Source organism: Apteryx mantelli, chromosome 25 (assembly GCF_036417845.1).
Source record: "Apteryx mantelli isolate bAptMan1 chromosome 25, bAptMan1.hap1, whole genome shotgun sequence".
Lineage (NCBI taxonomy): Eukaryota > Metazoa > Chordata > Aves > Apterygiformes > Apterygidae > Apteryx > Apteryx mantelli.
In genome coordinates this window covers 9,083,451-9,094,915 of record NC_090002.1, presented here as the reverse complement: position 1 = coordinate 9,094,915, position 11,465 = coordinate 9,083,451, and the positions used below count along the sequence as shown (strand labels likewise).

General features: G+C 44.0%; 1 protein-coding gene across 1 annotated transcript; it reads left to right on the top strand.

Moving 5' to 3' along the window:
• The first annotated feature begins 751 nt into the window (after positions 1 to 751).
• RAB29 (RAB29, member RAS oncogene family) lies at positions 752 to 10,179 on the top strand. Its single transcript, XM_067310520.1, has 5 exons — positions 752 to 887; positions 3,057 to 3,128; positions 4,773 to 4,954; positions 5,900 to 6,021; positions 6,711 to 10,179. Exons 1-5 carry the CDS (start codon positions 764 to 766, stop codon positions 6,826 to 6,828), a joined length of 618 nt encoding a protein of 205 aa, XP_067166621.1. The 5' UTR covers positions 752 to 763; the 3' UTR covers positions 6,829 to 10,179.
• The last annotated feature ends 1,286 nt before the right edge of the window (positions 10,180 to 11,465 follow it).

Genomic DNA, 11,465 nt, shown 5'->3' with positions numbered 1-11,465 from the left:
CCCAACAACTGTAGCTTTGCTTAAAAAAAAAAAATATATAATATATATATACATGCATATACACACTGTGGTTTGTTTTCACTTGCCTTCCAGCTTTTGAATCCCCAAGCTACTTCAGATCTTTTTCTCTATCATGGTAACGCTTGCAATATAATTCTTACAAGAACAATTCAGTGGTCCCACAGGTGCAAACGCTGGGGCGGTGACTGAAGCACGCGCGACGGCGTGCCTGGAAGCTGTTGGCACGTGCCCGGGGGCCCGGCCTGCCTCTCCTGGCCCCAGTCCCACTGCAAAGCTGGAGCTGGTTCTGGGTGAGCGGATCAAAACCTTCCTCTTAGCAAGGGGGGCGGGGGGCGTATTTCATCTCGCAAGCTTTTCGTCCCTAAGCGCTGCCGCGCGGCAGGTGCTTTGGCACCTCTCTCTGCACAACGAGGCGGTACGCAGCGTCCGGATGGAGGCCCGCCTCGCCTCAACCTGTTCTTCTGCGCTTTTTGGAAGGCTTTCGTTGCGGAGGGACTTGCGAGCCGCTCGCCCCGGGCGGCAGGCGATGGCGGGGGCGGGCGGGGGGCAGAGCCCGGGGCCGGGGGGGGGGGCAGAGCCCGAGGCGGGGGGGCAGAGCCCGGGGCCGGGTGCGGACTACGCGTCCCGGCAGCGCCGCGGCGGCAGCGGTTGCGCCGCTGCAGCCACGTGACCTTCACGTGACGGCGCCGCGCGGCCCCGCGGCTCCGCGCCGGCAGCAGGCGGCGGCGGCGGCGGCGGCGGCATGGGGCACCGCGACCGCATGTTCAAGGTGCTGGTGGTGGGCGACGCCACGGTGGGGAAGACGTCGCTGGTGCAGCGCTACGCCAACGACAGCTTCAACCGGCACTACAAGTCCACGGTGGGAGGTGAGCGCGGCGCCGCGGGGGGGCTGGTGGCGGCTGCTGTCGCCTCGCTGCCGGGGGGGTCGCGGCTGGGCTGCGCCTCCCCCCGCGTCGTGAAGCGCAGCGGGCTCCGCGTTCGCCTTAAAGCCACTGTTGCGCTTAATCCTCTTTAAGCGCCCCGCGGTCGCAGGCTGCGAGGGGGAACTCGCCCCTCTCCTTCCCTGCAGGCGCAAAACCCTCGCGGTAGCTTGTGGAATGGGCGCTCATCGGCCCGTAGTTACTGTGTTTTGCAGCTCCTGTGGCAGATCTGGGATGCGGCTCCTGCTGTGCCCCTCTTTAATGAGGCCCCTGATGACAGGTGAACTAGGAACTGCTGTGACCCTTCAGGAAGGGACCCGGGTGCCCGGCCCTGCTCCCTCCGGAGCAAACACCTTGCTGAGTCCTCACCTGGAGCCTCGCATCTTCCTGGTGACAACCAAACCAGCATCGCTTTGACATTTACTTTAGGAGTGATTTCATGTTGCTGAATATGCTGTAAAATGGGGCATTGGAAAAAAGATGGAGGAAGAACAGCTTTATAACAAGAGGTCTTGGGACAAGACTTAAGTAGAATGTATTTTTCTTTCTTTACCACCAGTGTAAGTGAATGATCTAAAAAGAGCAGGAGAATCTCTTTGAGGACCTAAAATACTGGAGGCAGAGCATGGCTGTTTAAATCTTCTCACTCACAAATGCAGAGGGAACAAATTGGTCAAAAATTGAAAACACTGGAGGGCCATATCCTATTGGAGCAGCAAGATGCAAAGTGCTTGGAGTTGTGCCTGCACGGTCATTCGCAGCAGTAAGAGAGCTGCAGATTTTCTTTTTTTTCTTTTTCTTTCTTTTTTAAATGTATTTCTAGCTTCAAAAAGTTCCAGGCCTGTTGAGCACAGATGACAGCTTAGCTGGACAGTTTTCCTCCTGCAATGAAAACTTGATGTATCATAATCTTCTGGAAAAAATGCAGTGTTTTCCTTTTCTACTCCCTGGGCATTTGTTACAGTTGAGTTGTAGATGGTGGGAAGTGGTAAATGTGAAAGGAAACACTGTGCTCCACGTACCAGTGACTAAACGGTTTAGGCAGTGTAGAACAAAGGCAACAACAACAAATCCAGCATTTTATTTGGCATTTTTCTGAGTTTCCACTAGGATTATGAATTTTAAAGGGGAGGCATGGAGCATGGTTACCTCTGACCTTTTTACTTAAAACTCTGCCTTTGTGCATTATTAACCCTAACTGAGAAGATCCAGTTCTTTGGTCTACTGTTTAAACTGTGGATTAAAAGTACAAAAGGCGCGATCCAAACAGCACTTGAATGAAACAGAGTTGGCTGAGGGAAGGTTTCCTTAAAGCTCTCCAAGCGATAAGGTTTCCAGTAGCCTTTTGTTTGCATTGTGGTTATTCTGGCCTATGTGCTGGAGGAATTCTTATTTCCTGAACTTTTTTTCTCCTGGCCTTAGCTCTTGGTTAGTGTCACCGCAGTGTCAGTGTTATGACCCCAGGGATCGAGAATGGGTATCTTCTGCAGACTGGAAGCTGTGGGTGGGACCTTTACAAACCCTGGTGGTGGGCAGTGTCTGATTCCAAAAAAGCCCTGCGTTTTGGGGTAGTGCAGTGGCCGCCTGGTGCTGTGTTTGCTGGAAAACTCCATGTTGCTCTGCTGCCATTTGCGAGGGCTTCGACAGCAGGTTGGCCGGGCTTTGCAAGACAGCGAATGCTGCTCTATTGTGTTGTTTAACTCCACCCAAAGTGCTTCTAATCTAAAGTTCAGGAAGGGAAAAGCAAAGTGTAGCATCCTTATGCAGGGATGGGGTGCTGATAATGCCCTTGATTTCTTCTTTTCCGAGGCATTTTGTGTGCCTGCGATCGTTCTCTCTGAGCACCCAGGGTTTGCAGCAGACCATGTGGAGCCTTCTGGAATTAACGCCTGTTTTGCAGCTGTCTGTGATGGAGGAGAGGGGGACGGCGCTTGCGGACCCTCCGGGCCCCTGTCTGTTCTGTTTGTGTGGGTGGTGGGCCAGTACAAATTGCCATCGCTGGGACAGCGGTTGCTGTGATGCCCTGTGCCTGGCCCTCTGGGGAAATGTTGAGGAACAAGTCCAATGTTGTGAATGTCCCTAATTGAGTTTCCTGTCTTTTGGGGGATTTTCTAGTGGATTTTGCTCTGAAGGTGGTACAGTGGTCAGAATCGGAGACGGTACGACTCCAGCTCTGGGACATTGCAGGTATGTTCAGCTGAACGACAAAGCTGTTCAAGAGCAGAATTTAAAGCTCTCTGAATTGCTTGGCCTTCCTCTCCCCCCCCCCAAAAGGAGTCTGATATGAAAATAAACCCTAAAAATCTGTGGAATCAAGGGGCAAGATTGTTCTGCTTTATGATGTTCTTCTAGTTTGCAGTGGTAATTTAAATATTTAATCAAAAGCTCATCTGCAAAGAACACAGCAGTACAAATGATAAATTCTATGGAGCCTTTCTTTTCCATTTCAAAGCCAGAGCAGACTGAATGGGGAGACAGGCTGATTTGTAACTGGATATATAACTTCTCAGCTCTAAGTCTTCTGTTAAAATAGTGATTTCTGGCGTGATAGCTAGGAAGGCCTGATTCTTGTATCTAAACTTGGAGTACTTCCATTGAATTCAATCTGGTCTTGCTGCTGGGATCAGAACTGGGTCTTGGAAGTTGCTATCTGGCTGCTCAGTGACCTGTGTGAGCAGAGTTGGTGGTTTCCTAGGGAACAAGCGTCCACATCAGAGCTGGAGAGGCCGGCGAGCAGCAGTCATGGAAACAGGACACTGTTACGTGCCCTGGAGGTGGTGGGCCTGGGTCAGGAATGGGGCACGTTCTGGGGGACAGTATTATGCAGTGAAGTGGACTGAATAGCATCTGCTGCTTAGAAAAGCACAAAACCCCTCTGTTCCTGAATTTTTTTAGCACCGGAAGACAAAGGACAGATAGATGCAGTAGTGTCTCTAAAATGGCACCTCTGGATCTAGAGTAGTGAGGAAAACAGGGTTGTGGCTTCCTCTGGTTTCACTGTTCAGGCGTGTGTGCCTGGAATCTCTAAAAAGAAAACAGGAAGGAGAAGTTTGCAGCAAGAGGATTGCAGCAAGAAACTGATTTCAATTTCAGACCCGAAAAGACATTTAAGATTTGGAAAGCAGAGTGGCCATATTTGTCACAGGGCTCTTGACGTGCCCTAACCTGAAGGGGATGTACGCACAGGATAGTCCCTTCGACATTGCTCTTCCCACCTGAAAGGGACACAGATAGTTTAAGGTGACTTAGAGTGCTTAATTCTTGATCTCTTCAGAGCGTAAAGCCTGTTGACCAGCTGCAGAGCTATGTCAGAGCTCACCTTGAAATCTATGCAGTGTCAGAAATGCTAGTTTTCACTGTGCCGCTGACCCATGTAACGTGATGTGAACGCTTTGTGGTTTGTCCCCATCTAAACAAGCGTAATCAAGCCATATAGCAGCATGGTGGGGTTACTCTCTGGATGCAGTTTTGGTAGTACAGACAGGCCGTAAGGTTTAAACAGTAGTAACAGCATATGTGAGTTTTAATATTTTTTGTTTAATATCAAAGTTTTTTCTTCTGAGAGGCTGCATTTGTATTGCTGTGTCTCCACCAAGCCCTCAGCAGCATGTATCAGTAGTGACCGAATGAACCCTCCTAGAGCTTTGCTGGCAAGGCATGCTGAGGTGCGTAAGGCAGGATGCGTCTTAATGCCTCTGTTTCCTCCTTAATTAAGTGGACAGTGTTGGTACCTCATTTTCTCAGCGGATGCTATCATGGGCGTGATATCTCGGTGATCAAGTCTAACAGAGATAACTCTGAAAAAAGAAGGTTTTCCTTTTCTTCCTCAAGGGCAAGAACGCTTCACATCTATGACTCGGCTGTACTACAGGGAGGCATCAGCCTGCGTTATCATGTTTGATGTCACCAACATCAGCACGTTCAGCAACAGCCAAAAGTGGAAGCAGGATTTGGACAGCAAACTCATGCTGCCAGATGGGAACCCTGTGCCTTGCCTACTGCTGGCTAATAAAGTGAGCAGCTCTAGATGTACTCCGAGTGTGTTTGTGTGTGTGCGTGTTTTTATATACACACATTACCATACTTTTACAACCACAAAGGGAGTGAAAAATGGAAAGAGAGACTTTTTTTTTTAGCCTTTAACTTGCAGTAGACTGGGAAGGTTGTGTATGACATGGCAGGTAAAGCCTCTCCTGTTCAGAGCTGCCAGAGGGATGTCTGCTTTTGGATGCAGTGTCAAGTTTCACTGTGTAGATTACTTGATGTCTTTAATGATTTATTTTTCTTTCATTTAAAAACTACCTTTATGTTCTACATGTGCCAACATTGGCTCAACAGCCCTTTCCAGATTCAGTTTGAGACTTGCCTGGTTTGAGAGAGCCTAAAGTTGGAAATGAACCAAAAACATGATGGGTGGGCAGGAAAATGGCTTTTCTGCTTCTCCACTTCAGGAAGAATGCTTTCCCCCAGTAGCATTTTTAAAGTAACATTCTTGCCTGCATTAAGGAGATCCGTGTGTATGTCACTAAAGTAATGTAATCACACAAATACCAGCTCTTATTGGACAGGTTTTCTCGCTGCCTTTTCATACTTCCTGCTGCCATCAGTGTGATTGCTTCAGTGGCACTACATCCGTAAAATTTCCTTGCTGCTGATAGGCCTGGCATATTTTGGATGAGTGACAATGCTTTTTTGTCCTGTTCCAAATGAACCTCAATTCCATGCGTGCTTGACTGAGGTGTGTCAGTATCTCAGATTAGATAAATATATTGCTTCTTGCAACATCCCATTAAGAACCTTGCCCTAAGAACTCTCTATCAGACTGCGATCTTGGAGATGTGAGGGGCCAAGCCTACTTGCTGCCTGAACACAAGCAGTAAATGGGTGAGGGGAAGAATTCCCATCCCAGCTTAAAAATTAAAAGGCTAAACTTAAAATGACTGACTCTTGTTTTACAGTGTGACCTTTCCCCATGGGCAGTGACAAGAGAAGAAGTGGATCGGTTCAGCAAAGAAAATGGCTTTTCTGGTTGGGTGGAAACGTCTGTCAAGGAAAACAAGAATATTAATGAGTCTATGAGGTAGGCACAGTGACTTGTGATACATCTAAAGAGTTAATTCCCTCTTTCAGACACCAACATCTTCAAGGTGAGGGGAGATGATGTCAGTTAGTAACGAACAGCAGCAATAACATGCAAGTAAATCTCCTAAAGGGAAACTGAATTCTGAAAGGTCAGAAGTTCTTCTCTCCTTGGTTAAGGAAGAGAAGGGCAACATGCTTTTGGAAACGAATTCTCTAAACAATACCATGGATGTTTTTTCATATGCTGGCCTCTACTAGGAGGATGGGACTTCTTGTGTAAAGAGATTAGAAATTCTTTTGTAATGTACCAAACCTTTAATGCAGAATTTGGCCTTTTCTGAAAGGTATCAGACTGCAGTGTTGGGAATTGACACCTTATCCTGACATTTGGTAGGAAGCCTGTTGCTGTGTCCCAGTCCTAAACTGGACCCAAGGTGAAGTAGTTGCAGTAGACTTTGTAATACAGTCATTGCAGTGTCTTCTGATGCTGCCAGATAATAGCAGTAATGGCAGGAATGCTGTTGGCAATGCCTATGAGATTCCCTAGCCTAACTGTTTAGTCCTTAAAGTTTTGGAGTTTGTGTCCTTCTAGAGTGAATCGTTACTTCTCTTTTGTACTGCTTCAAAACTGTGTAGCACAATGCTGCTTGTTTTAAAAAAAAATAAATATATATATTTATTTTCTAGAGTCCTGATTGAAAAGATGATGTCCTCATCCACTGGTGATGGAAGTTCCTCTGCTTCTGGGAGTGGGGATTATATTAACATAAAAGAGACATCCTCACCAGGCTGGGCTTGCTGTTAGATGCACTTACTACACCATCTGCTCTGGGTCAAGCAGCAATGTCCTTTTTTTTTATTACTTTTAAACCAGCTCTTGCTGGTATTTTTACATGATAGTGAACTCTCTCCTCTTCAGTGCACATGGCTACTCAATAGAGCATTGCTGCAATGATTTTTGGGTGAGGAGTAGAAAGAGGAGAGGAATGAGAAAAGGATTCCTCTTCTAGCGTAGTGGCAACTGGAAGCTCTGCTGCTATAAGGTAGCACAGCCTGTGTTCAAGCACATGGCTTGGATTAATGATTTTTAATTTAGAGCACTTCATTGTCTCACATGTGACTGCCTGTCTCAGGTAGGGGGAAGGATGGGGAAGGTATATTTTAAGTGTTGCATCTTTCATTCCCCACATGCATACAGTAAACACACGTGCCATGCCGAAGTGTTACAGTGACCTTCTTTTGATGCATGCAAAGCTCAAGCGGTCTTTCTGTGCCTTCAGATTCACAGTGTGGGATTACAGCAAACTCTTTACTTCATGCTCTGGAACTACATACCTCTGCTTACATGTCATGGAGAGACCAAAACATCTCCTCGTTGCCACTAACTGTCATTAAGATGCACAGCCAGATTCAGATTAGCACAGTGCTGCATGTTACTGGATCTGTAAAATAATCAGTGTATGAATTTGAAAAATTGTATAGCACAGCCCTCACTTATGTGTATACTGACTGTGGTGCTTGCAGCAGAGACCTCAGATTTTTGTCAAGAATTGTCCGGTTGCCTTATGTTCGCTTTTTCCTCACTCATCCTCTCTAGCACAAGCGTACATATTCTGTTCTGCTGCCACTTTATTAGGGCACCAAGAGCTGAATGAGGAATAGGTTGTAAACTCCTTTGTATGATGGAACAACAGTCCTTTTCACTTTTAGAACACCCTGTAAGCTACAGTCTCAAATAGCTTTGCAATTGCTGATGAATTGCCTTCCCACAATTATTCTGTACTGGTGAGTGAATTTGGTAGCAGGGATGCTGCTGGAGATACAGCTCTCTGAAAGCCCACCTGCTGGTTTTAGTGGTCCAAGGGGGAAGCAAAGGAGAAGACTTTGCGGGACAAAAGGAAATGAAGAGAACCACTCCCCGCTTGCCTTTTGATGCCTGCTTTTTTCCTAGCATATCCCCCAGGTATTCATTGTTTTTGAGAATGGTTCTTGCCACCCCAAAAAAACTAAAAGCACACTAGATAATTATCTTAGAGTTAATGGGAAACTCAGTCTATAAGGCTGTGGTTATATAGTATTGCATGTGTTTTATATAAGCATGCTATGCTATAGAATTATCTTGCCCATGTTTTAGGTTAAGATTTAAACAAGTGCTCTTCAATAATGTTTTTACTTTCTCTAGTAGATTAAATAAGGAGTGTGTTGAGGGGTGGAAATGTCGAAAAACTTTTCCCAAGAGCTAATCTGAAAACAGGACTATAAATTTATTTGTCAAAATTCATCCTGAATTAGGACTGCTCTTTGGCAAAGTTTCCTCTATCTTTTCTTATTCTATATAATCTACGGAAGGAGAGGGCAGTAAGAACAGGAACTGATTACCTTCATTTAAGTACAAAAAAACTTCTGAATGTTTGTTCTCAGGAGCTGAAAAGGTTTGATACATGAACAGTAAGTGCTATGGAATTTAGGCCTAGTGTTTTGTTCTATTTTTATTAAAAGCTAAGATATCTGGGATAGGATTTTGTTATGCAAATATTGCTGAATTCAGTTTTATAGACACTTAAATATGCTTTTCCGTGAGCTTGGGTTCACTGTAAAAAACATATGAAATGGTATTGTGAAGATAGTACCTGAGAACTTGGAAGTAGAACTTGTTAGCAACAAAATGGAACTGTCCTGTTGAATTTTACTTCCTAAATATGATCAGAAAAAAGGAAGGTTTTTTTTTTTAATCCTTTATGGAACATAGGGAAAAGGGTCTAATTATTAAAAAGGCCTATAATGAGATTGTTAAGATCCATACATTATTTATTGATTTCTGTATGTGCACCTCAAAAAATTTGAGCAAAGAGTTCAAATATTAAAGCTGGCTTTTTACACACGAAGAAACAGGTAAACAGCAGAAGGTCTCTGCCCAGGACCAACTATTCAAGTCAGTAAGAGCTTGGACCTAATACAGATTATCTAATACCTGTTTCAACAGCCTAGCTGCTAAGCCATATGTAGAAAAACATCTTTATACTGTTTGTATGTCAGTTTGCTATGTACCAGTCTCTCTTTGGTTTTTGGATCTCTTAATTTTGCATAAGTGCCTCTCAGATATGAGCAAAAAGCCAAAATAAGATCTTTGAATATTTGTTTGTATTATATATAATTTCTGTTCTGGCCAGTGGTTTCCGGTACGGATGTATACCTTGAGGTTTTTCTTCCACACAACTTACTGCTTGTTAATATCCTAACAGACACGGCAGACAAGTGTCAAAAACTAAGCCTACACAACAGAAAGTCGTTACTTGAGGTCTCTATAAAAACTCAACCAGACAGGAAAACGATTTGACTGTGCAAATGTGTTTTTTCAGAGCGCTCTCTGTGGCACATAAGGCACTTGGAAAAAAAATGCAGGCTTTCTGGCAACCTTGATTTAGTCCTGTAAAACAAACTGTAATTCAAAGGCCCCATCTAAACATGCTTTTTGCTGTGTTAGGCAGTATTCAAAGAACGGTTGCCTGTGAAATTGATTGTGCCCAGCTTGTGTTGGTTATTTGAGTTTTTAAAACAACTGCAGGGAAAAATCCAACCTGAGTGAAGCAAAGTTTCTAAGAAATACTTTAATCAAACTTGAGCCTTGTTTGTGCAGCCTGGTAAAAACTTGCTTTGTTTTCCTGATCTTTCAGAAATAAATCAGAAAAGCCTCATCTTTATTCTGATGCATTGTGCCTAACTGGTGTCTTTGGTAGGAATGACCTGTTCTGAAATTGAAGACACTTGATTTTTTCCCTTATGCAGTGCCTAGTTTGACTTTGTATGCTTTGCATGATGCTGGGCCATCTGTACCTATTTCGCTCTCTTCCACCTGTTGTTACTTAGTGCTATAACCCTGTATAATAGTTCAAAAATTTTACTGCAATAGAATTTGAAATCATGAGGGCAGACTATAGTTCAGAAATACCCAGTCAACAATATAAAAATTGAGCTTTTCTTTTTAACCCCTTGCAGTTATGCACAAGTATTTTAGAGACAGGATGCTGATTACTGTAAAGTTGCAGTATTATGTTTATATAAAGAGAAGAAACTGATGGGAGGTTTTCCCCATATCAATCAGTAACTAATGCAGTATTGCAAAAGTTTGAAATAAAAGTTTGACTTTGCTTGTTTAGTAGTTGTTGTTTTCCTGTCTCAACAGTCCTAACGAATGGGTTCACAAGTCCAAAACAAAAACAGTCTTGGTGTCAACAATAGCATAGGTACAAAGCATGCAGTGTGAACTGCCCTGTGTTGCCAGCAAAATAAATTAGATTGTTTTCATTGAAACACCTCGCTATCTTGGTTATCGCAGACTTTTTGACCTAAGAGCTGGAGATAAGTATGCAAAACTTTCCAATCTGTTGAGTCAGTCATAGTGACTTGTAATCCAATATATCCAGCTAAGAGGAGCAAGAAAAAAACTCCTTGATGTGGTTATTTGTTCATAATGTCTTCCTCCTTATGGCTCATTAATTCACATAGTGTATTTATGGGCTGGCTATGCAGGCAGGCAGCTGTTCTGAATACCCCTCTTTCTTTCCTGATCAGCTTCATTTTCATGAGTATTGACTTCAGGACATCTGAATTGATCAGACAAGTGGTGGTAATTCCAGAGGAGAAAAATTAAGATCAAGAAAGGTATTAAATAAACTCGAATTACTCCTATAATTAAGTAAAAGCTGACCATATTTGTATTGTCAAACCAGTCTTCTCAGATGACCCTGCACACAATAAAACGTTTTATAAGTACTACTTTTAATAAAACTGAGGAACCAATCTCTGAAAAGATTCAAGTGTAAAGTAAAAGTGACTTGCTATTGCAGAAGCTGCCATTTCTATGGACTGTACTTTTTATTTTTCCATGGTGAAAGCTGTTCCTTTTCTAAGTAAAATGAGTAATTATAGGTTTCTAGGGGATTAAAAGTCAAACCAACCCAAAACCTTCCTTGGAATTTCTTCTATTTTACATAATTTGTGCCTGTTCCTTACATCTGCTGACTAGTACAAGGAAATAATTGTGGCTGTAATGAAATCAGTACTGATAATGAAATTCATACCAGCTGGACTTAATTTGGTGCATTTCAGCATAAGAAAAATATTTCACACTGAATCTAAGGCTCATCAGTGCAACAAAGAAGTAATGTTAAGTAACAACGTGAAAGTGTGTAGATTTACTGTAGATACCATCGCCCAGCATAATCTAAGCAGGGAAATGGAGTTCACTTGAGTGCACGGAGGTGCCAAGTGCTGCTAGAAGCGTAAAATGAATCGGGAAAGGCAATGCAATTTCGTGCCTGTCCGGGTGCTTTGGGTGTTTGTGTATTCAGCCCCGTTAGCCCCCTCTGAAGTAGCGCAGTCTGGCCCTGAATGGAGGCACGCTTCCATGACAAAGGAGCTGCGAGCGGCGGGATGGCGCCG